At 44.9% G+C, this 25,473-nt stretch overlaps 4 protein-coding genes and 1 non-coding gene across 8 annotated transcripts; 3 read left to right on the top strand and 2 right to left on the bottom strand.

Moving 5' to 3' along the window:
• The first annotated feature begins 235 nt into the window (after positions 1 to 235).
• Positions 236 to 6,174, top strand: bicd2b (BICD cargo adaptor 2b). Its single transcript, XM_088389382.1, has 8 exons — positions 236 to 790; positions 1,976 to 2,188; positions 2,281 to 2,433; positions 2,574 to 3,038; positions 3,184 to 4,185; positions 4,291 to 4,442; positions 4,704 to 4,935; positions 5,075 to 6,174. The coding sequence occupies exons 1-8, from the start codon at positions 557 to 559 to the stop codon at positions 5,075 to 5,077; spliced, it is 2,454 nt and encodes an 817-aa protein (XP_088245508.1). The 5' UTR covers positions 236 to 556; the 3' UTR covers positions 5,078 to 6,174.
• Positions 6,175 to 6,367: 193 nt separating this feature from the next.
• Positions 6,368 to 16,979, bottom strand: LOC148390802 (uncharacterized). 2 transcript variants are annotated; one of them, XM_088389381.1, is made up of 3 exons: positions 16,505 to 16,979; positions 16,168 to 16,279; positions 6,368 to 9,730 (listed from the first exon to the last, which is right to left on the bottom strand). In XM_088389381.1, exon 3 carries the CDS (start codon positions 9,485 to 9,487, stop codon positions 6,905 to 6,907), a length of 2,583 nt encoding a protein of 860 aa, XP_088245507.1. In that variant the 5' UTR covers positions 9,488 to 9,730; positions 16,168 to 16,279; positions 16,505 to 16,979; the 3' UTR covers positions 6,368 to 6,904. The 2 variants fall into 2 exon arrangements, with proteins under 2 accessions (XP_088245507.1, XP_088245506.1); XM_088389380.1 differs by having other exon boundaries at positions 16,168 to 16,979.
• Positions 16,980 to 17,230: 251 nt separating this feature from the next.
• card19 (caspase recruitment domain family, member 19) lies at positions 17,231 to 20,691 on the top strand. Of its 3 annotated transcripts, none has more exons than XM_088389448.1 (6): positions 17,231 to 17,296; positions 17,666 to 17,805; positions 18,184 to 18,340; positions 18,558 to 18,620; positions 18,708 to 18,773; positions 18,897 to 20,691. In XM_088389448.1, exons 1-6 carry the CDS (start codon positions 17,290 to 17,292, stop codon positions 19,004 to 19,006), a joined length of 543 nt encoding a protein of 180 aa, XP_088245574.1. In that variant the 5' UTR covers positions 17,231 to 17,289; the 3' UTR covers positions 19,007 to 20,691. The 3 variants fall into 3 exon arrangements, with proteins under 3 accessions (XP_088245574.1, XP_088245573.1, XP_088245575.1); XM_088389449.1 differs by having other exon boundaries at positions 17,244 to 17,296; positions 17,670 to 17,805; XM_088389447.1 differs by having other exon boundaries at positions 18,558 to 18,773.
• Positions 19,885 to 20,012, top strand: LOC148390804 (U6atac minor spliceosomal RNA). Its single transcript, XR_015861512.1, has one exon. It is a non-coding gene; the product is annotated as a U6atac minor spliceosomal RNA (small nuclear RNA).
• ninj1 (ninjurin 1) lies at positions 20,690 to 24,909 on the bottom strand. Its single transcript, XM_088389450.1, has 3 exons — positions 24,691 to 24,909; positions 21,986 to 22,223; positions 20,690 to 21,563 (listed from the first exon to the last, which is right to left on the bottom strand). Exons 1-3 carry the CDS (start codon positions 24,745 to 24,747, stop codon positions 21,415 to 21,417), a joined length of 444 nt encoding a protein of 147 aa, XP_088245576.1. The 5' UTR covers positions 24,748 to 24,909; the 3' UTR covers positions 20,690 to 21,414.
• Positions 24,910 to 25,473: the final 564 nt, after the last annotated feature.

Genomic DNA, 25,473 nt, shown 5'->3' on the forward strand with positions numbered 1-25,473 from the left:
AAATTGATTGTAATAATGACATCCTGAAAATTGAATGTCAGGAGTTATTAGAGGTGAGTTATTTAAAGACGTTTTAAATGCCAAATGCAATTGTGGCTTTCGTTGTGAGCCTGTAGATGGCAGTGTCGAATTTAATTCAGCAAATATGCGACGTCATCCGTCATTGCCGCGCAATGCATTATGGTACTTAAAGTCCATTTTCTCAATGAAGCGTACAAAGTCATGTGAAACAAACTACATTTCCCTCTCCACTGATTTGAATGCCATGCACGGGTATTTTTTTCCTCTCCTCGATTATCTTCAACTCAAGTTTCGTCTGTCAACTGTAAGAATAGAGCAACCTACGAAAAGTCACCGCAAATGGAACAGGTGTCGATTAGCGTGAGCCTTCAGCATGTTTAACGGAGCGAATAAAGCAGACGGAGGCTAAATTCCAACAATGCGCTTTAAAGGGAGCGTGCAGTGATTTGAAGTCCTGCTCGCTTTTCTTCTCTGCTCCGGCTAGCCAGGGCTGGGTCCCGTTACAGCTGGGAGGTTGCGGTTCGCCAACATTTCCATGGCGGACCAGGAATATCCTGAAGCGGTACTGGTGAACGAGGCCGGGCCGCAGTGGCTTCAAGTCGAGGTGGAACGCCTTTCTCGGGAGCTGCGTGAAACAACGCAGGAAAAGATCCAGGCGGCGGAATATGGACTGGCGGTCCTGGAGGAGAAACAGCAGCTCAAGCAGCGATTCGATGAGTTGGAGACCGAGCATGAGGCGGTCCGACAGGAGCTGGATCAGCTTAGAGAGGTACTTTAAGATCACCCTTGAAACATTTGAAGATAAAACTTAAGACATTCAGTTTTTGGTTTGAGTGTTACGTAAAAGCGAGCTAAGAAAAACCTGCGTTTGTCTTGAATTATTGAGGTTTTCTATCTGTTACACACGGATACACTTGCACGGTCTCTTGAGATGAAATAGAGTGGCTCGGCTTGATAAAACATCCTTTTTTGAAAAATCATAATGCATGTGGTCGTGTATTTTAATTGTGTAATACAGTGGTGTAACTACACTGCATCTCACTGAGAACTGTTCCAAATATTTTGCATCCACACACAGTTCTACATCCAAACTACAGATCCACCGGATAGCACATTTTGTAGTATAAAATAGTCTCGAGCAAATATTGAACCTCAAAACTTTGAACCAGACATACTAACCATCATGCTGCATCTGTCAATTCATTCAGCATTATTTTATTATTGCTTATTGAATCTCATTAGAATGTGCTGGTGTACAAACTATCCTGTGATTATGATTTCGACATGCTTACGTTGCATGTTTGTAAGCAGCGTGTTGGAATAATTACTTCATTATAAAAAAGAGACTTGTCTTGTCGCGTCTGGACTTGTTCGCCTCGGTATGCTACGCCGTGTTCTTCTATCAAGCAAATTTGAAATACAGTGACTTTCCCAGCATGCTGAAAGGCAACGGCCCAATTTGAAGACAGACAAATTCCTCCAATGCATTTGTACAACTGCCACATCCTGCGTGAGCACAGATATTGTGCCTCCCCACCCCCAGCCACTTCCCTTTGCTGGGGATGCAGTCGTTTCTGTTACATGTTGTCACTCACCAACATTTTTTTGAATGTGAGACCTATTCACAATAATAGATCAATGGTAGGTAATGGTCATCTGTATGCAATCTTTTCTGGCGTAAATCACAGTCAGATGACTCAGGACGGTCTCATGATGATGACCTACTTCCTTCTTGAGTGAGAATGTCATCAGGGCTGGAGCCACACAAATGCGTCAATAGATTTTGATCAACAACAAAAAAAAAAAAGGAGAAGTTTAATGGTGTTGGTTTGATAGCAGCAGATTCATAATAATGAGAAAATTCTCTTTCCTGAGCATGAATGACTTGAAATTCTGGCTTTTTATCTGATATTCAATTCATGTTTATTGCTATGTTTGTCTTTTCTGTCTTCAGGCCTTCGGCCAAGCTCACTCAGCTCACAGGAAAGTAGCAGCAGACGGAGAGAGCAGGGAGGAATCGTTGATCTTGGAGTCGGCCAGTAAGGAGGCGCAGTACCAGCAGAAAATTTTGGAGCTGCAGAATGAGCTTCGCCAGGCCAAAGTCTCAATTGCCAGTGTGCAAGCTGAGAATGAGCGCCTGTCACACATCGCTTTGGAAATGAGAGAGGTGAATAAGATCATAGTACAAAATGCTCTATCATGTCTGTTCATTTTTGTGTGTCAGACATATTTTTTTCTTATTTCTGCACCACGGAGTAGACCTCTGACCAGGTGGAGCTGCAGCGCAGTCAGCTGCGGGATGACATCCGAGAGTATAAGGTGCGGGAGGCCCGCCTGCTGCAGGACTGCAGTGAATTGGAAGAGGAGAACATCTCTCTGCAGAAACAAGTGTCTGCGCTACGACAGAACCAGGTGTGGTTGCGAATATAAAAAAAAGTTGCTTCATCCGTAGCAAAAAGGCAGCAAATCCTACTAACAGTCGGTTGACCTTCTGCTTTTTGTTTTGCGTTTCAACACAATACTTGACAGTGTATATCTTAATCCCCGTTCAGGTGGAATTTGAAGGACTCAAGTACGAGATCCGCCGTCTGGAGGAGGACTCCCAGTGCCTGAACAGCCAGCTGGAAGATGCCATGAAGCTGAGGGAGATTGCCGAGCGCCAGCTAACCGAGGCCTTAGAGACGATTAAAACGGAACGTGAGCAGAAGGCCACTTTACGCAAGGAGCTCTCGCACTACGTGACCATCGGCGGCTCCGTTTACAACGGCTCCTTCAATATCTCCTTCGACAACCTGAAACTGCACGACGAACCCTCCGCAATCTCCGATCTGGACAACGACGACTTGATCCGAGGCTTTGAGAACGGCTTGATCAAGGCGGGCGAAGGTAATAAAGATGACGATTCTTCGGCAGGCCAGAGAGGAGACTCCTTCAAGCCTGCGCCGAGCCTGGTGGACGACCTGCTGAGCGAGCTCAACATCTCTGAGATTCAGAAACTGAAACAACAGCTTGGACAGGTAGGAGAGGCATAAAACTGTTGAAAGGAAACTACAGCCAAATTTGCAGATTATTTTCAAGTATGGATTTCAGTTGCAAAAAATATTTGATGAGAAATGTCCAAATGTGTTACATTAACTGTAACTGCACGGATTTGTGTCTTAGGTGGAAAGGGAGAAAATGGCCCTCATCAACACTCTGCAGGAGAACCAGAAGCAGCTTGAACAAGCCTACGGAACCGTATCTGAGCAAAAGGAAACAGTCAACAGACTCACTGAGAACCTTAGCGCCATGAGGAAGCTTCAGGCCAGCAAGGAGCGTCAGTCCGCCCTCGACGGGGAAAAAGATCGTGACAGCCACGAAGACGGAGACTACTACGAGCTGGACATCAACGGGCCGGAGATCCTCAAGTGTAAATACACCGTGGCTGTTTCTGAAGCCGGCGAGTTGAGGCAGGAGCTAAAGACACTTAGGGCACAGTACGAGAATTGTCGAACCCAGTACCAAGATGAGCGGGCGCGTCTGGAGAGTGACCTCCATGAGCTCAGAACAAGGTTAGCGTCCCTGGAGAAGATTAGCCAAGCGGATAAAACGGAGATGGCCCGTCTGGAGAAGGAGCTCCGTCTGGTTAGCCAGACCGCGGGGGAATCACTCGGCAGTCTCAACGTGGCCCAGGATGAGCTCATAGTGTTCAGCGAGGAGCTGGCTAATCTTTACCATCACGTTTGCATGTGCAACAATGAGACCCCCAACCGTGTTATGTTGGACTACTACAAAGAGGGCAAAGCAATGGTGAGGCGAGGAGGACAAGAAGCAAAGGCACACCCCTCTTCTGTACTTCTCACTAACGGTCTCATTCCCGAAACCGACGCTAAAAAGGAGGACTCCGCAGACAGCGCCGTCGTTTCGGTCCCAGAGCATCGCCCGGAGCCCATGAACGTCTACAACCTGGTCGCCATCATCCGAGACCAGATCCGCCACCTGCAGCAAGCGGTGGACCGGACCACTGAGTTGTCCCGCCAGAGACTGGCCAACCTTGAGCTGAGCGCGGTAGTGGATAAGGACAAAGAGGCTTGCATGGAGGAGATCCTCAAATTAAAGTCTCTGCTCAGCACCAAGAGAGAACAGATCGCCACGCTCAGAGCTGTGCTCAAAGCCAACAAACAGGTCAGAGGACCTCATTTAATCTATTTGAGCTCATTGTTTTAGATGCAATACTGGGTACACCAACATTTTTTGGGGGGGAAAAATAATCCCAATTTTTCTATACAGACGGCTGAGGTCGCACTGGCTAACTTGAAGAGCAAATACGACAGCGAAAAGGCCATTGTGACCGAAACAATGTTGAAGCTCCGCAATGAACTCAAGGCTTTAAAAGAAGACGCCGCCACCTTCTCCTCCCTTAGAGCAATGTTTGCTTCAAGGTATCTCATTTTTGTTATTTATATCTTTCTTGGAAAAATAATCACATTTGTACAGAAAAATAGTCTGTTCTTACATGAATGTGGATGAGGCACAAAGCATTGTGGGAACCCGTCTGATGTAATCTTGTCCTTCTGTCTGGAAAGTACATTAGAGCGTTTGGTAGTTCTGCAACGGCTAAATGGCACCCTCTAATGTCGATGGGATTTATTACTTCCTTTCTTCCTTTAACTCATTTCTCATTTTCAACTCTTACCTGCCAGGTGCGACGATTATGTGACCCAGCTCGACGAAATGCAGAGGCAACTGGCGGCGGCCGAGGATGAGAAGAAGACGTTGAACTCTCTGTTGCGAATGGCCATCCAGCAGAAACTGGCCCTCACCCAGCGTCTGGAGGACCTGGAGTTTGACCACGAGCAGGCGCGCCGCAACACTGCCACTATGGCGGTGGGAAAGGGCAAGACTAAGGGCAAGGGAGCCCCGTCCAGTACTCGCGTAAGTCCCGGCAAGTCAGGCTGGCTCCAAACAGCCCGTTTTTGTACGTCCAAAGAACAACCGTCCTGTTTTGAAAGTCAGCTGCAATTTTGATGATATTTTTACGAGACTGACTCCATTGTCATCTTTTCATCCACAGTAAATCTCTCAAGTCAAGTGTCCTTGAGGCGTCCGATGAGTGTGCAGTTTCCAGAAATCTGTGCTCCTAATGTCGTCCTTCTCATTGCATTCCAAATTATGCATACCCAACAAGGGCCTTGTTCTATAGTGCCAAAAAATTTTGTAAACTGTTACACACCACATCAGCAGTCTCTGTAGTCCTTCAGGTTTCCAAGAATGGACGACAACACACGAGCCAATGGAAGAGCACCATCATTGATGATCAAATTTACTGCCTATGTGTGTGTGTGTGTTACCCTGACTGAGCACTTTGCATTTTACTTGTTGCCACTTCCTTTCAAAATATTTTATCCACCTCACTTTTCTAATATTGTGAAATATTTTTACAGAAAGTGCATTTTTTTTATCTGCCAGGTTAATCATCATTTCCAAGTTACTCACGGGCTTTTATTGTTTATTCGTATTTATTTTATAGCAAGAGGTCACCTCATGGAAAACCTTAATTTTCAACCTGTTGCTTGAAATCATGAAAAAAAATTCAACAAATGACAATTTCTGTTAGATAACAGGAAGGAAAATAATAGTTTCCAGCATATTGATAAACTACAGAATTAAGAGTACATGATCTCTGTAACCATGGCAGAGCAAATTATGCTTGTCATCAGTAAGGAAGAGTATTAAATGCAAACGTTTATTTAAAGCTGTCTAAGTTAAAGTCAGATAATAATAATGCATATTCATGAATTTTATTTACAAAAAAATGTCGTGCATCTGTGTTGTACTGTATAAGATAAAAAAAAAAAACACAACAAACTTTTCTTTAAAAAGTTTGCCTCCAGTGCCATTTCATGTGATGGTTGTAAGTGCAATTTCCATGATTGGATAACTCCTATCCTTGGTCATACCAAGTGAAAATCATGTTACACGGTGTTTGTCACTTTCTCCTACTTGAGTTGTATTTCATTATAACATTATAACAGTTATTGTTCAGTTGTGTTGAACAGAGGTGGATAGTCAAAACAATTTCACAAAGACTTGTGGTAAAACACTAGCAAAAAGTCATCATGACTGCAAAACTGTTAGTTTGACTGGTAAACAAATAAAATGCTCTAACTCCCATGGTTTTGAAGAGTTGTTTCTTTATATTTAGAATTTCAAATGTGAAGACTGTTAGGTTACGGATTCTAGTTATTGATCTGACTCCAAATTGCGATCAACACTTAACACATAAATTGCAATGTCCTAATCCACACACTGGCGCACCTAACAATTTTGCGAGTTCGTTCTGTCAAAGAGAAGACCAGTAGATCAATTAGACCAAATTTACCAATTATTTATTCCTGACAAAGCGCACTAATACAGGCCTGGGTCCCGGGTCCCTCACACTAAAACTCGTGCGTTTTTGTGACCACCAAAAGACGACACATTCTTCCGGGTTGCCCAGTTTTAAAGAAACACAATATGAATATTAAAGCATGCAAAATATTATGAGATGATTGGTGGATGGCCATCTCCTCCCCGTCCAGGTGTCGCTGAGGTCAGGCGGTTGGGTTTTCCCCTCGATGCCCAGTCCCATAGATGTGCCGTTGTTCTCCTTTCTCACCGACCTTGAGATTATCTCGTCCGGTACTCCCTGTCTGGGCCTATACACAACACTTCCAAGAAAACAAGTTCATGCAGTTTGCCTGCACATTCCTCGGCCCCCACCAATCCACACGAGCACTTCAATACTAGATATTAATATGATTATAAGTTTAACACAACCTTAAAATATGTTTGCAAACTCCCAAAAGCACATTTCCCTTTATTCCCTCTCATGACCTCATTTATGAGGTCATCACCCGTTACCCTAGCAAACAGCCACCAGCGCGGTGTCGATCCTTCCTTCCCCCTGCGGCTCATGTTGAGTCAACAGGGTATATTGCCCCATCGGTGGCAACGGGCCAACGGTTTTCTCGATCAACCGGACAGTGAGTGATCTAATACATGGAATACAACAACAACCGCATAACATCATAATTGTAGTGAAAATAGCCACAGCAACAAGCACAGACATGATGAGCCCTTTCCAGTTTCCAAACGCTTTCATCCAATCAGACCAAATATCGGTGTGTACACCTGAATGATCTTTCATCTTTTTGTTCAGTGTCCTTAGTCCTTCCAACGCCCTGGTCAGTCGGCCCCCTGGTGCCGTGTTGTTTGGGATAAAAGTACAACATGCATCACCAAACATTCCACATACACCATGTTCCTTAGCCAATAGCATGTCCAACGCAATTCTATTTTGGAACGCCATTAACGACGTTGCAGCCAATTGTTCATGAACTGCGGCGAATGATTCAGCTGTATAATTACCCAGTCGTTGGACATTGTAATGAACGTAATTAATACGGTCTACATTTTTATTGGGGGTGATCCATAGGAAGATACTTTCGAATCCCGAGGCCACTTGATTAGCGAGTTTATACTCATCTGGTACACCCCGGGGCACTCCTATAGCGTCAATATATGTTGGATCGTCGTCGTTCAACCACGGGGGCAAAACGTCTCTTTTGGCTCGCTTCAGGAGCTCCGCCAGTGGGAACTCCAGGTCCCAATTGAGATTCTGTATTTCAATGGGGACAACCACCACAGGCATTATCAAAGACACGAGGGCACAGATACCTGATGCGTTCTTCGGCAAGCGATCATATAATTTGTCATCACCACACCACAACCAGATGTCTGCACGAGAGAGAGGAGAGGTTACATTCAGTGACAAATTGACTTTGCACCATGTGGGATCTATTGTCCCAATACTCATGCCGGTTCCGTTTAACTTTAAACATGTCATATTTTGTTGAGTCACATGGTTGTCAAAAATGGGCTTTCTTTTTTCCAAGCCTACGACTGGGAAAATATCCTCATAAATCAAACAATTACCACTAGTACTGGGCTGGGTCAACACCTGTAAGATACAAGATGATTCTACTGCCGCTGGTACAATTTTCAACACTACTCTTGCCTTAAGACAGACCACACAATCTTCACCAGTAGTATTAGCAGCTTGTTCTGCCATCAAAAGCCAATTATTATTTATAGCAGTGACTCCCGTGGTGATCCTAAACCAATCATCTACGCTCCTGACTGCTTTTGCGAGGATTCGAGGGTTTGTCGAGGGACTCAAGGATATTTCTTGTTCGGCATCCTCACCTTGACATAGGAACACCTGCCAATACGGGTATCCATACATATATATGTTTAACTGGAAACCCCAGCATCCAATTGTGCGGCTTCCCAAATGTAAATCGTGCGAAGTATTAACCCACAAGGTGATGCCTGTCTGTGTTTTGTCCCCTTTTATCATTTGCTGATGTTGTTTCGCTTGAACACTAGTCCCCCATGATTTATACCAATCTTTGGTGTCCCATACCAAATTTTTCCAACCCCTGTTTACCAACTCATTGGTCAAATACCAATCATAATCCCGATAATCTTGTCCTCTAATCTGCCCGTTTACCAAACTATCAAACGGTATGGTAATTTGTACTGTCACATTTTTAGGGATGCAAACCTGGATCCCCCATTTGAATGATTGAACCGGTTCGCAGAGCCCGCGGTGTGTCTGAGTGACCCCAGTCACCACTTGTCTTTTGGACCGGATGTTTAAATGGTACTCAGACACATTGTAATATGCTGTGGGGCACCCTGTTCCATTACAGTACCACAATGGTTCCTTGATTGGGGCGGGGTTTTTCAATTTATCGTTCAACCTCCCTTTACTTACCTTCACCGCCATCTGCGTCATCTGAGTGGATAATTGTATGCCGTGACTCTCCAATGCCCTCTCAACCGAGAACAAACCAAACTCATTCCCTGAGCATTGAGAATAAAACAACCACATTTCTCCATATGTTAACTTCTTTTGTCCATGACACGAAGCAACAACAAACTGTCCATCTTCTTTACATTGGTAAATACATGTCCCTTCTCTATCGGGTGGGGCTAAATCCAATACTTTCTTTACTTGTTGAATTTGGTTGCTCCACACCCTTCTCTGGTACTTTTCCAATTTGTCATGTAAGGTTCGGTTGGTCTCTGTCCAATTAGACAACGTGACATACGTTTGCCAATTTTTGCTGTCACATCTCTGTCTCAAACCTTCCTGTTCCTCTCGTGAGAGCTCTTCTGTTGTGTTCACCTCAGCTTCATAGACTACTTTTCCTCTGCATCGGTATTGTCTGTTGGTGGGTGAATTTTGAATTTGGGACGTTTTCTGCTGGATGGTCTCATCAATTGTCATCAATGCCCACACAAAAAGACAACTCACACATAGCACTCCTACTAAAAATAATTCTGAAAATTCCCAAAAACCTTTCCTTTTCCGTATTGTTCCTTCTGTTCCCCCCCCTTTGGCCGGGTCCGGGACACGGCCAAACAGGAATACCTTCATCCTGACGGAACAAACTCCGGGGCCGGACGGAGTTGTGAGTAGTGATACCACCGGCGTCCTTTGAAGTCGAGCTGGGCCGCGTGAGACGTCCTGGCCAAGACACGAAAGGGGCCCTTCCACCGGGGGTCCGTCCACTTTCTGGAGATGACTCGGACGTACACGTACGGCGTGAGCTGTTTCTCCGCCGACACGCCGTCCTCCGCCGCAGCCGCAGCGGATTTCTCTCCAATCTGTGCAGAAACACTGGACACCAAAGCAGACAAATAGGACCAGTATGCTGCATGAGACAAATTTGGTACCGTAACATCCTCTGGTGGGACGAGCGTCGTTGCTGGTCCCGGCATTAGACGACCCGTCATCAATTCAAACGGTGCGAATCCAGTGCGCCTGTTAACGGACTGCCGCACAGACAACAAGGCAAGCGGGAGCGCTTGGAGCCAATTCATTGTCGTTTGAGCCATAATTTTGGCTAATTTCTCCTTCAGTGTTCGATTCATACGTTCAACTCCGCCCTGACTCTGAGGATGGTAGACACAGCCGAATCGATGCTTCAACCCCAAAATTGATTCTACCTTGGCCAAGGCTTTGTTGTTAAAGTGTGTACCATTATCAGAGCGGATCAGGGCCGGGAAACCATGCGTGGGGATGTAATGGGTGATCAAAGCCTTGATCACAGCAGTAGAATCTTCTTTTGAGCACGGATATGCCTCAGGCCAGCCTGAGTAAGCGTCAACCATCACAAGCAAAAAGCGTTTCCCATTCACTCTTGTACTCATGTCGGTAAAATCAATGATCACCTCTGCCCCCGGCCACGGGGCCGGCTGAAACAGGCCGGGCTTTGGCTTCAACGTAGGGCGTGCATTGAACGTCTGGCAGGACTCACAATCCGCAACGAAATTCCAGACCACGTCCGAGAGTCTGGGATGCCACCAACTCCGGAGATGGATCATCATGGTATGGTGGCCCACATGGGAAGGTGTGTGTGCTTGTGCCAGGACCTCTGCCATTAGCCTTCCTTCCGGAAGAGCGGGCTGGCCTTTGGGTCCTACCCACAAGCCGTCTGATCGTTTGACAGCCTTTGCTGCCAGCCAGACTGATTTTTGTTGCGGGGACGCGGCATCCTGGGCGGCACACAGATCGGCATGTGAAAGCGACAGAGGCAAACAGGAGTCGGGGTGTTCCCCGTCCACAATCACTGGACCGTGGGACACCATCATGTCCGCTGCCCTGCCGTACCCGGCCGTCTGTTTGGCCAATTCATCAGCCGCTTGGTTTCCCCTGGCCACGAGGGTGTCAGCTTTAGAGTGACCAGGCACTTTGACAACGGCCACCTCGCTTGGGTATTTCAACGCCTCAAACAGCTGCAACATCAAGTCCTTGTGTGCAATCTCCGGGCCTCTGGCCGTTGTGAACCCGTTCTGTAGCCACCCTACCAGATCGATTAAGGCCGCCGACACCGCATAGGCAGAGTCAGAATAGATGGTCACGGCTTCCCCCTTACACTGCCGCAAGGCTAACACCAAGGCAAAGACTTCTGCCGCCTGGGCTGATGGGCGGGTGGTGAGCTTCATCACTTTAAGAGGCTGGAAGGAACCATCCCTCCACTCGACCGCAGCCGCGGCCGCATGGAGGGAGCCCTCTTTGTCTCTCCAACAGCAGCCATCAGTGAACACCACCCGACCGTGCCCGAGCGGAGTGGAATAGAGGTCAGGTCGGACTTTTGTCACTGTCTGGACCTTTAATGCACACTCATGTGGACCCACCAACAATTGATCCGCCATGTTCACTCCGGAATGGACATAGTTGACATTTGGAGCAGTCAATATTTTCAACAACCGTGTTTGTCGCAGCGGAGTCAACGTGAATGCCGCTGACGCGACAAATGAGGATACCGCATGATCAGTTAACACATAGATGGGATGTCCCATGACCGTGTGGGCTGTTTTGAGTAAGATCTTCGCCAGACCAGCAGCATATCTGGAACAGTCGGGTTGTCGTTGCTCAATGTTGTCCAAGGGGACGCTGCAATACATCAGCACTGCACGTCCATGCTGCATTTTCTGGTATAGAGCTCCATTCACAACTTTTCCTGAAACGGAGACATCTAAATGGAAGGGCAGGGTGTAATCAGGAGTGGCCAAAGCCGCAGCAGAGGCCAGCTCCTGCACCAGTGACACAAAGACTTCGGCAGCCTCCGGTGTCCAAACCAGGCAAGCCTTGAGATTCCTGGCCCCCTGTTCACGGATCAGGGCTCGGAGGACACCGGTTTTGTCGGCAAAGCAGGGTATGTAGTGTCTGCTATAGCCGCATAACCCCAGGAATGATAGCATCTCCTGGACAGTGGTGGGCCGTGGGTGACGGAGAATGGAGTTTCTATGCTCAGGCGACATGGCGAGGCCACTAGGGGTCAACACTCGACCTAGAAAAGTGACCTGTTGGCGACAGCATTGCAGTTTCTTCCTTGACACCTTGAACCCTTTCTCTCCTAACCACAACAGCACTTTCTTTGTTCCTGCAAGACACGCCTGCTCGTCTTTTGCTGCAATCAACAGATCATCAACATACTGCAACAACAAAGTGCCATCCGGCATTTGGCATGGTTCAAGGAGTTCCTTGAGGACCTGATTGAACAAACCTGGCGAGTTTTTGAATCCCTGCGGCATGCGAGTGTATTGCAGTTTCACTCCATTGTAGGTGAATGCGAACACGTGCCGCACTGAGGGGGAAAGCGGAAGGCAGAAGAAGGCATTGGCCAAATCAATCACTGTGAACCACTGGTAGGCAGGGTTCAATGACGCTAGGATCCGGTGCGGGTCCGGCACGGGAAGAACAGGAGTGATGGTGACATCGTTTACTGCTCTCAGATCATGTGCCATGCGCCATGTTTTCCCATCTGCTTTCCGCACTGGCCTCAGCGGGGTATTCCATTCGGAACACGACACTTCCAACACTCCTGCGTCCCAGAGGCCACACAGAGTGTCTTCCATGCCTTGGTCCGCCTCTTTCGGCCAACGATATTGAGGCCGTTTGATAGGCTGCGTCTCATCCATTTGGAGATCAATAGGAGCCACCGAATGACAAAACCCGACATCAAATGGACCCTGGGACCACAGTGTGTCGGGCAAGGCCGCCAGCATTACTTCAGCGTCCTCATGATCAGTTAACTCCCTACCGTGTGTGCGGGACACCAACATCATTTCCAGCAATCCTGTGTCTACCATGGTTTGTTTAATTTGGTATGCATTCTGAGACTCAGACCAGTACAAATTAGGAATGTGAGTTTTCCGCCAATCGGTCTGTTGCAACAACTGCTTGACCATTGAGCCCAATTGTCTGGCCTCGTGTCCTGGGGCAAGAGCCAGCGAAATGTGTGGCACCCCTTTCCCTGTCATTTTGAACCACTGCATTTGTTCATATGTCAATTCAGTTGCCGCTGCGACTCCCTCTTTACCAATCAAAATGCATGATGAAGTTAAATCCCACATGTGCCCTTCAATTTCTTCAAACAAATCCCGATATACATCATCACTTTTTCGGTCATAATATAGAGTGCAATGCAAAGGATCAACAGGTGGGTGGTATGGCGCCAGTGAGCAGATCCAAGGCTTCCACAGTAGGTAGGTCGAGAACACACCGCCACCAGCAGGGGTCTCTGGCTCCAGCCTGGCCCAGTAGATGGTTGCAGTTTCTGCTTCTGCCGGTAGGGGCGCCATCAGCCACTGACCATGTTGTTGTAGCTGCTGTGAGCACTGGATGCTGATGCCATCTGGAAATTGAATAATCACTCCCTCTGGCCCACACAGAATTCTGGCTTGAACGGCTGACAGCAAGTCCCTTCCCATCAAATTGATCGGAGTGTCTGTGGAATGGATGTATTTGTGCCACAGTCTACACCCTGTCCGGGTGATCACAGTTTCAAGTGGTTTGGTGAAAGGCAGAGTACGTGGTTGTCCCGAGAAGCCGACTAAAGTCGTTGTTTTCTTTGACAGTGAGGATACAGGAAGGGCAGTGTTTATTGATGAATAAGTTGCTCCCGTGTCCACCAGCATCTTCACAGGTTTTCCTTCCACTGTCACATGAAGCATTGGCTCCGCCGGGCCACTGCTTTCCTGGCTCCCCGGGCAGCCCTATTCAAATTGTCCACACCAGAGATCATCATGTTGGTAGTACTGACCTCCGTGCGTTTGTGGCTGTTGCCAGGGCCGTCCACCGGGTGGAGCTGTTCCTGCCTGTTGCATCGGCGCCCCGGGTTGGTATGGCGGGCCTCCGGCTGGGCGGGTGGCTCCGCGTGGTCGATACTGTGGACATTCTTTTGCCCAGTGATCGGTTTCGCCGCAGATGAAACATGCGTTTGTTGAATGGGGCTTGTATGTTGCCCTCCCCGGGTAAGCAGGTGCACTCCCTCCCCGGCCTCTGTATCCGCCCCGGAACTGGCCTCTTCCGCGCCCCACCACCTGAGGAGCCTGTGACATTTGCATTTCCTTTTTCTGTGATTTAGACTGTTTAGCTTCACCATGCATTTTTGCCAACTGTAATTTCAACAACTGTTTAGATAATGCGTCTGTCTCGTTTTCAACTTTAGCTTGTGACTCAGTGAACATTCTGCAGTGATGCAAAAGATGACGTTTAAATCGTTCTTCGGCACAAACCAGAATGTCAGGATCTGACATTAGCTGCTTCTTCACATCTGGTGGAAGTCCGTCCAGCAGCGCCGTTCGGAAGAGCACCTCTGCCTCGTGCGTGAGAGCCGGATGTCGACCTGTGGTTTCAATCCAACTCTCCACACATGTTACATAATGTTGTGCAGGTGACATTTTCACATCATAAGGAAACATAGTGGGGGCCAGATCGGTGGGTTGTGGGAAAGTCAATTTAATGTTTTCAAACAGGGGCGCTGCTACTTGTGGCAAGGGCACCTCCCTCCCCAGTCTCGCTGTGCCTGCTGCTTCCTCAATTGCCTGCAATTGCACTAGAGAGCATGCTCCTGCCAACATCTGGCGCATGTCACCGAGTGTACAGCTCTGCCCACTCATCAGAGCCAAAAATTTGTTCAGCCACACCTTGCCTCCTCTGTGAAGTGGGGGCATCTTTTCCATCATCGCGGTCACATCACGGAGCACCATGGGCTCGTAGTGCTGACCGCCCGATGTGGTCACCAGCGGAAACATCAATTCATTTTTCTGCACCTCGGCCTGTGTCATCTGTCCCTGACCACTCCGCAAATTATATTTTCTCCGTGTCTCTCTCTCTCCCTGTCTGCACTTCTTTCTACTGTCCTGATTCGCGCACTCCAACATTTTTCTCTGTTGCATCACAACATCATCTTCTTCCTCACCCTCGCTGCTTTCCCACTGTGGACGCTCTTGCTGTCTTCGCGCGCTCTTCGCGTCTTCTCGTCTCCCTTTCTCCGTTGCCCATTTTAACATCTGCGTTTCCTGTCTACGCTGCTCATCGGCTTGATCAATTTTCTTTTTTAGCGCCTCATTCTCGGCCGTAAGTCTATGCCAGCTTTCTCCTTTCGTCACATTGGACGGTTGAGGGCTAGGACCGGGGGTGGAGGTGTCCACGCGGGATGTGTCCCCCTCCCGGGCACGTCGCCTCTCTTTATTTACTGCTTGTTCAATCAACTGTACAATACTCTGATCCGCCCTTTCGCCTTCGCCCTCGACATCCACTACCATCCTGCCACCCAGCGTCACCACCGGAGCCATTACTCCGGGGTCGCCGTACGGCGGCGGTCCAACATAGCTCACTCCGAGGGTGGGGGCACTCGGGTGTGTCACATCATGCAAAGATGGATAAATGCCCTTGTATTCATTTCTTTCCTCGTCTATTTTCACCGCTTTCTCTACCTCCTCTGCTTTTCTCACATTAACAACACTTTCTACGGGCAGTTTCTTCTGAGTGGCAAAAATGGCTGTTGCAGCTGTCGCAAAATTGTGCAAGGAGCGTCGCTCTTCCTCATTCTCCCTAATGTGCTTCTCGAGCACCTTCCGCTTACGCCAGCCGGCGCCTTTTTTCTCGTCCTCTAAGGCGAGCTTTCTTTTCAGCACCCCAGTCTCTTTTTGCTGCAACTGCCGTGCCAGGCGTTCCATGTCCCAAGCTGTTGGGAAGCCCCTAAACAATTTGTCACCTTCCAATTTCGCGAAGACTTTTCGGTGTCTCATTCGCTCCTTCGCCACTCTCTTTCGGTCAATGCCACTCACAATTTGCGCTTCCACATCAGCATACATTCTTTCAATCTCACTCCACTCATTCCTCTCAGCACACACACTGCTCTCATCACACAAACTCCCCTCATCACACAAACTCCCCCCAATTTGGTTGTTCATTTTGGATATTTTAGTGGTCTGATCTCTCACAGGAGGAACTGTTACCACCGGATATTTTTTGAGGAGGCCTCACTTCCCCTCGGGGATCTCTTTATTAACCCCAGCTATCTGAATACGATCGTCACCGTACCCTTGTCCGCCACGACGAAGCACTAGGTCCCTGACCTATCCGTAGTACGCGTAAGTCCCTGACTTTACCGTACACGTTACACACGTAAGTTCCAAACTTATTCACCGTATGTATCTTCACTTCATGCACACCTTATTTGATCTGAACAACAGTCTCCTCTTAAATTTCCTCTTTCAATTTGCAGAATTTCGACTTATAGTAACAGGTATTCTGCTTACCTTATCAGTGGTGAGCTCAGGGTTGAGGAGACGTCGTACCAGCTCAACGTTGTGCGCTTATTTCCAACGGTTCGCCGACCGGGAGACAATGTCCCTGACACTGTCCGGTGTCCTGGATGAAGACCACGAGTTGTCAATTACCCTTCTCTTGACATCACGTCCGCGGTCACCAAGAAATTGTTAGGTTACGGATTCTAGTTATTGATCTGACTCCAAATTGCGATCAACACTTAACACATAAATTGCAATGTCCTAATCCACACACTGGCGCACCTAACAATTTTGCGAGTTCGTTCTGTCAAAGAGAAGACCAGTAGATCAATTAGACCAAATTTACCAATTATTTATTCCTGACAAAGCGCACTAATACAGGCCTGGGTCCCGGGTCCCTCACACTAAAACTCGTGCGTTTTTGTGACCACCAAAAGACGACACATTCTTCCGGGTTGCCCAGTTTTAAAGAAACACAATATGAATATTAAAGCATGCAAAATATTATGAGATGATTGGTGGATGGCCATCTCCTCCCCGTCCAGGTGTCGCTGAGGTCAGGCGGTTGGGTTTTCCCCTCGATGCCCAGTCCCATAGATGTGCCGTTGTTCTCCTTTCTCACCGACCTTGAGATTATCTCGTCCGGTACTCCCTGTCTGGGCCTATACACAACACTTCCAAGAAAACAAGTTCATGCAGTTTGCCTGCACATTCCTCGGCCCCCACCAATCCACACGAGCACTTCAATACTAGATATTAATATGATTATAAGTTTAACACAACCTTAAAATATGTTTGCAAACTCCCAAAAGCACATTTCCCTTTAAGACTAAAAATAAAATTATTGATAAACTATTGTTCAAGCAATCCATGTTGCTGATCTTGTCATCTACTTTGTCCATTTTGTTTGAAATAAGTGAAAAAGAAAACCATCATTCGGAACATTTTATTTTAATTAATTAATTATATACATTCATTCACGATCCTCTTAGACTTTAATTTTTCATTTAGTATTTTAATTTTTTTTCCGACATCACGGAATAACGGCTACATTAACTTCCGTTTCCGGTGGCGTCGCGTAAACTATGACGTCTGGGGGCGTGTCTCGAAAAGGACAGAAGGGACTCGACAATGGGAGGTACGTTCCTTTCGTTGACTGGAAAAATGTGATTTTATCCCCTTAGCGTGCCTTTTTTTGCTATAATAGCGAATGTTTACATTCTAATCATGAGCAGTAACGCAGCGCGATGCACAATTTACTTGCTCATGACCACTGTTCCGAGATAAATACTGTTGAAGCGTCCTAAAAGTTTAGTTTTCATATATGTCAAAGCTACTGCGGTCACTAGCCCACTCAGACGGAAATGTATTGTGTTTCTCTTAGATTCTGCTCTAATACAACATGGTTCATCTAATAAAAAGTGTGCTTAGCAACATATTTGTATTTTTGCTAATGTCTCGGCTTTGGCATCGCCTTGAATGAAACTCTTGTCCTGTGCGTGGACAGACACTTTCCATGACCAGCTGACAGAGGATGGCGCCTTCCTCAGAACAGAGAGGAGACTGGACACAGAGCTTGTGGACAAAATCATCCTGCAGCTCAACAGAATCTACCCGCAAGTACTCTCAGACAAGGAGGCCACCAAGGCAAGTGGCATGTGCACACATTAAGTGCTCAACTTGACTTGAGTATTTGTTGTCAAACCACAAGGATAGAAATGTAAATACTGTCACTGCTGTGGGATTTTAAGGATCAAATGTGCTGCCTGTGCATTTCAGCAAGTGTGATGGATTATTAGTATTATTGTAGTATTAACTCATAAGTACCTTATAATGTCATCTGGCTCTCCCAATAATTTGGTGATTCTTTCATGCACCACAAGAGGGAGCCCACATACCAAATAGCGGCACTCATACTATTATACTCATACATGGACAATAACTGTATTAACCATTATTTCTATGATGGATAATTAGTTTAGAAGTTAAAAAAATAGCAGTCTTCTTTCACATTTGTGTCATTAGTTTCGCAACTTAGATGTGCCCACGTGCCTCCGCCTAGGCGAGCTCCTGACGCACCTGCAGGCAAAAGGAGAGGAAGCCTGCAGGGAATTTTACAGGGCTCTTCACCTGCATGTTGAGGACGTCTATTACAGCTTGCCAACACGGCTCCGCCTCCGAGGTTAGCCCCAGATATTTCTCTTGTCATGTAGGTCCAATTCCTTGTTTAGCAAGTTAATGGAAAATATAACATGAATTCAGTTGAACCAACAAAGTCAAAGTTGATCACAATTTGTCACTATCATGAATCATTTGTTATTTACAGGCAACATTTTAACATTATTATACATAAATTTCACTGTATTCCTACAATTTACATCCTCGAAATTTCTCTCTAGATTCTTTTGATCCCCTCACATACCCAAGTGCCTACAAAGAGAGACATGTCATGAACGACAAAAGTAAGAGAAATACAATCCAATGGACGCTACTCTCATTTAAATCACTGTATGGGTTCAGCAATGGCATTCAAAACTACCTCTTTCTAGGTCCCCTCTTCTTTTTAGGCTGCTTCAGTGTTGCAGTTGGAATGGCATTAGTCTATTACTTTGGTGGTAAGGATCTATTTTCAGTATGGCATGCATATAATCTCAGGAGCATTCATTCAGTTTAAAAATGACCCCCAAGTTGATTATGTGGGGTCAAGTGTGACCACAGAGGCTGTCCTTGTTCTGTAGAAGCCAAAGTGACTGGAGGAAGCGGGGCCCTTGGGATGGCGGCTTTGGGTTTGAAAAGAAAAGCTCGCGAGATCCTTGTTTGGTACACAGAAGAAAGCCTCATGAAGTAAGGAATAACTGAGTCTCAGTGGGCATGGGCTTCAGCGAATCTTCATTTGAACCAAAGCACAGCACCATATTTTGCCTTTCAAAATAAGATGAACACACTTTTATTTATTACTTTTGGGGTCCAAAATAGAAATGATGGGGAACATTTGGGCCTACAACTGGCACCTTGCTTATACTTGCTTACTAGCTATTTAATTCGAGGTAGAGGAATTATTCAAATTAACAGGGATGTGTTACATTTTCAAAGATTATGAATACAATATTCAGTGTTGTTTTTTTGTAATGGAAAGCCCTGCTATATATATATATAATGATAACCAGATCTGTTATCTTTGTATTTCAGAGTATTTGCCATGCACTGGTTGTTGGATGAAATTATTTTTGACGTCAGTCAAAAAAATGCAGTGTGCTGTGCAAACATAAACAAGCTGGTAGTTGTCGCCCTCGTGTGGTGTAAAGATAGAGTACAAGAACAATAGTGTTCAGAGAGGGTAAAAATCGACTCGCGAAGATATATACGGTTATTTTTGTATATGCTCGATCATGTAATCGGATGTAATAACGCATTATCAATTGGTTTCGTTGTTTGGATGCAATTGACATACTGTTTCACAACGCGTACTCACGTGACTGCCCTAGCCAATCACTTCCAACGTTGATACGCGGTGCCTTATGGGTCCCATTCTAAAAATTAGAAAAGCGAAGCAATGCCCAAATGAAATCCACAAATGCCTTCCAAATAATAAGAACTACACAATAAAGACAAAATTCCTTTGTCGTAACATCGTAGAAGCAGTGAATTTTGTCATGTTATAACCGTGAGTGTAAAGGGACTGCCTGATTGTCACTATAAGATGCCATATTGTTTCTTGCAAAGGTCGTGTTGTATGAAAGGAGAGAAGGTTAGCACTCCCCTTGACAAGGATGGAAATGGCCCTTGTGGCCTGCAACACATATATGGTTAAGGCACTGCCACCTACTTCGTGGCATCTCTGACCAAGTTTTTTTTTTAAAAAATATCCACAATAGAATTTCATGCCATTAATCTTTATGTTAGCAGTTAGTAAGAATTCAACAAGGTTGTAAGCACTAATTGAAATGAACTCAAGCTTGAATATGTTGTACATTTTTGTACCCCCTCTTAATATTTAGCGACCTGCTAAAAAAAAATAGTAATAATAAAAATAGTCCACACAATTTTCCTTATATTTTTAATGTCATAAATTAACGTTCAAAATATTGATAGACTTTATTTCTGACATTAATTGGACATTTTTACACTTGAGTGCCTTTAGACAATTTTAGATTTAAAAAAAAAAAAAGAATGAAAAATAGTGCCTTGTAATGACTAGATTTACTCCCCAATCAAACGGGTAATATTGTTGAGGTAGCACATCTCAGGCAAGTAAAACGAAAAAGGGCTTGGAGACATAACAGTAGCTACGGTATGGTGGTTTGTAAAACTATCGTGCAAATACGTATAACCTTGTGCTTCTTATTTTTCTATATTTCTGTGCAGTTGTGTGTTCATATTTTTAGTCTGAGTGATGTTAGCTGATATCCTAACTTTTGTGTGCCTGCTTCCATTTTCTTATTTTTGTCATGTTAAGATGCCTTCAATTAAACAAAGTGCCACTTTGGTCCTCTGAACTATGTACAATCTGACAATAAACAAAATGGTACCATTTGTTTGTTTTCATCATACCTTTAATTTAAAATAGTGGTCACAGTGTGTATTATGTCATAGTAAAATCCAAAAGAGACTTTAGTCTTTAGAAAATGCTATAAAAACACAAATAATGGAACAGACCCTTAATGTATATAACTAAAATATGCAGGTTACTTCTCTTAAATACACAGTAGTGGTTGCATAGCACATAAAGGATACAATAAAATAAGTAGCTTCGTCTCTTTGTTGATGTAAATGGAAAATTATACTTTCAATAATAAAGCTTTTAAGTCATGTCAAGTGTAACACTTGTTCGGTTCTTTAGTTGAGGTGCAGTAAGGCAAACCATTGGGAAAGAAGTATAGGTTGTACAGTATGATGGCATCAAAACTTAGTATTGCTAAAAAGATGTTTTTGTAATAAGGCAGTTGCTAAGTCACAGCTACCTGAGCATGATATTTAAAAAAAAACAACCATACATTTATGTGAAAACAGCTAAACTCAATACTGACCACAGTTAGAAAAGTAACACAGTCATTGTAACGTGGATCATGTTCACCTGACTGAGTCATTTGATTCTAGGCGGGCATACATTTGCTCTCCTCGAGCCTGCGAGGTCAAATTCTAGGACATACGCATCTTTGTATGCAATTGCCCCACAGTTTGTAGGCAGAGTAAATAAGCTGTCCATGAGTATAAATGCATTTCGAATAAATCCACAGGGCATTCAGATGAAGGTGGTCACAGCTTGTGGTCATCGTTGGGCCGCTGGACGCCGAAGGCTGTGATGAAAACGTTAACCACGACGATGACAAACACAAAGGCTGTGGCCATGTTCTCCATGATGTTCAACCTGTAGTGCATGCGTTCGTCGTTCAGGTTCCACTTAACTGCAAAAGATAGGAATTGTGGCGTTATTATCTTTTTCCACTAGGGAGCAGCAGAGAACCAAATAAGCAGCGGTATGGAGGACGTTAACATTTATTAACTTAGTGTTTTGCCTTCTGATTAATTATTAGCTTGCAATTCTTTTTTTTAATACTAGGACCACGCTGATGCTACTTAAAACTTTTTTTTTAATTCGTGATGACCCTGCCTTATTTATTAGCGTTCTCAAATGATTGGCAGGCAGTTGTTTCTGTGGAGGCTCTCTAAATTTCGCAGCTTTTCACAATAGCATGCATGCACTGTTAGGATAAGATAAGGACACAAGTTGACAGGCTCGGCAACATGGCGCTGAGGGGCCCCATTGAGTAATGTTAGGGTTAGGGTAGTGAAAGTAACATGTACGACAAAACGATGATAATCCTACCGATGAAAATTAGCATTATCCCCACTAAGATTTGCAGGGCGAGGGAGACGCTGATGAGAATGATGAGCGGTGTGTAAAAGGAGAAGGATGGGCCTTGCTCCAACACAGCCTTCAGCTGCGAGGCGTTGGCCATCAGCAGGGCCACATCCAGCATGCTCTGCGCCACGCTCTTCTTGTTGGCATAATGGTTCATGTTCATGGGTCTCCTCGGCCTCATCGTGTGGTCACGGAGGGGAATCTGGAATACAAAAAACGTGAGGAACTAAAACAGTGACGTCTTACAATTACAAGGCTGGTGTGCCTTGAGTTATTATTTTAAGTTTTCAGATTGATGTTGTGGATGATTTGTTATTTGATTAACTTGAGTCGTTTGACCTTTGGAGACTGTGCCCATGTCAAATCAGCTTTGAATGGTGCCATTAAGATGAAATGAATGACATCCAACACAGTGTTTCATTTAAAACCTTGACTAAGAAATACTTTCATTTCCTTATCGGGGATTTGGGGATTTTTTTTTTTTTGCACGATGGAATTTCCAAAGAGCCTTCAGCATGTGTGTTTCTTGGCACAAATGATGACTTTCAGTATTAGAAACCTTTTTATTAGTTCCCTACAGTGTGAACCAAATGCTTTCCTTCTGTTGCGCTCTAAAATGAGAAATGCCTCTTTTTCTACAGTACATTTGTCCTTTCAAAATAAAAATTGTGCAGGGGTACTACGGCAAACTGAATGAATGAAAGATTTTTAAGTGTGTCCTCCCGTCAAGTACTATTGTAGGTAATTGAATCAAGCTAATAGATACTTTTTTGGTCCTTCCTCAAGTATTCCCACTTGTTGAGAACATGCTGAATTGTTTTGTCTCTTCGGTGTGTGTAATATCATGTGGTCTTCGCATTGTCCTGAGGTTGACAGTTGTTTGTCCCTTCCAGTATTTATGGGTCAAAATGACCTGGTACTGTGTCGTCAGTTAGCTACAGTATCAAAAACAATGGCAAAACATAGCCATAACACGTGACATGTTTTTTTTTTTTTTTTTGCTTCAACATTCTTCAGTGGATGTAAAAAGTCTACACACCCCTACCTTCTAATCGGTTTTGTGATATAAAATAAGAATTTCCACTAATAATGTGACCTATAACCTGTATAACTAAAAAAAAAAAACCCACCAACAACAACCGAGATAATCTAGTTGCACAAGTGAGCACACCCTCTCATAACAAAGATGTGGCTGTGTTATAATGTTAAATGGAAGTCAGCACACAGTTGCCACTATTTAAAATGCCTTTACAGAGGGCCCAGTTCTAGCTGAGGAAAAAACAACCCCAAAGCAAGAAGAAATCTGACTAAGAATAATCAAACAGTAGATTCTGACATTGCATTACCATGTTTATCCCAATGTGGTATATATTTTCTTAGAAGAGGAAACCCCTTATGGAAGTCAAAATGCTTACTTAGTAGCTGAAACCAAAACTTGGAACATTTTCATGACCTACATGGCCATGGTTCTGCTTTCATTGCAAAGGTCATAAAGGCGGATCCTTTTTTTAGACTTTAGTGGGTTCATTTAATACTAAGTGGTCTCTACCCAGAGACAGTGGGAATGAGCCAAACACCAAACAAACTACAAAAGCAAATTAAAAATGGTATCAGGCCCATTTTGACAAGTTGTGTGATTGGAATGGATAGGTCATTCTAACCAGGAAGTGGCCATTCATAGACTTCCCTGTTTTGTATGCCCATAACCTTACATAAGAGGAAACCCAGATCACTGTCAAGGTTTCATCTGCACAAAGCACACAACAGCAGTTCAACAAGGGCCTGCCTTGTGCTACGACTGACAACGCTAAGTTGTGGACCAGAGTGCCACAATCATGACACCAATTCCTTTTCAATTGCTTCGCTCCTTTATCGGCGTTGCTCCCCCCCCCCCCCCCCCCCCCTCCCTTGGTGTTCTTGAGAGCCTTTCTCGAGAACTTGGACTGGCTTCTTCCTGTGGGCCTGTAAATCTTCTGGGACGTTGTGATGGGTCAAGGCTCCCATAAAAGTAAATGAGAAGTTATTTTCCCCCATTGTTCTTTAGAAGTACATCAGAACCGATACTACACATTTGACTAATCAGCTGATGTTTAGTTTTGAGAATCGTTGACTGCATGATCATCTGGTTCATTCCAGTCGGTCGTGTGATGACGTCATTGTCCCGTCACTATATTTTTTCCCATTACCCCAACAATATTCTATGTTAGACTAACCTTAATTACCATTAATATTTTAATTTCACACTTTAACTCAACTAATCTATTCGGCCCGTTTAAACGCACGAGTACGTGGCATATAAGAATAAGAGTAGGACCTATTGTATTCTATTATAAAGAAGTATTAGTTTACTATATACACACAGTCCTTACAGTATACAGTAAATAAAACCATTAAAGGCGCATTTCTTCACATTGAACAGATTTTTCCCCACCCCCGCAACATCATCTGAATGTTGTCAGGCGCTCAAGCGAACTCCTTAGTTTATCTCAGTCGTCAAATGTAAACGCTTGTATTGGTTTAAATAAGTAATGAATGGTGGGAAAAATATGGCTGAGTTGTTATTTCCTTTCACCCTCTGCGGAGCCCGACTGGTTTATCTCTATAGCGGTTTAGCCCATCACAAGTAGCCTATAATAGGGGTTCGGTCCGGTCTAACGGTACCGCCTTACCTCTGTCTCGCCGTTCGGGTCCGCGTCCCCGTTCATCTCCATGTCATCTGTTACCATCTCCGATTAATGATGTGCCCTTCCAGCACCCGATAGGACGTGGATTAATCCAGGAATGTTGTAATAGCCGCGGTGGTCGAGTGTGTGGGTTGGGGGACACGCGATCACCGTCTGTGGAATTACAACCCTGACGTGACGACAGAAAGGGGGGAAGTAATGCCAACGCTCCCGCCCCTCTACCGACATGAGGGCAGGAAGACCCGCGGACTACACCCACTAGTTTAGTTGTCATGCTTAGAGCTTTGCTCCCATTTTTTCTCACCACACTTGGAAGAAGTGAAAATAAGATGAGTAATGTTTCCATTGGGGAAAGTAAGCAGCTGATGAACTTGACTTGCGTCCTTGCAGCGTTTCCAACCAACATACGGCGTTTTACTCCCACCTAGTGTATATCAAGCGGTATTGCAGTCTAAGTGTCACTATTCCAGATGCTGAAAATGTTTTATTATGACATTGTTTGAATTAAGAGGAGAAAGTAACATAATAGGTAATATATATAAAAGATTGTTATGCCTATATACAGTAATATTAATTCATCTAAGTTGAAATTGTAAGCTGTTATAAGTCACTATTAGTTAGCCTACTATTATTATTTCACTTTCACTCTATTGATAATTTTCTCATACAATATTAATCATCAGGTTTAGAAAAGTAACACAAAAGAGCAGTTGGAATTGGGCGACAATGAGATGATCACATTCCTTTAGTCCCAAGGTCTCCAAGGTG

Source organism: Syngnathus floridae, chromosome 11, assembly GCF_059516105.1.
Source record: "Syngnathus floridae isolate MCC-2025c chromosome 11, RoL_Sflo_1.0, whole genome shotgun sequence".
Classification (NCBI taxonomy): Eukaryota; Metazoa; Chordata; class Actinopteri; order Syngnathiformes; family Syngnathidae; genus Syngnathus; species Syngnathus floridae.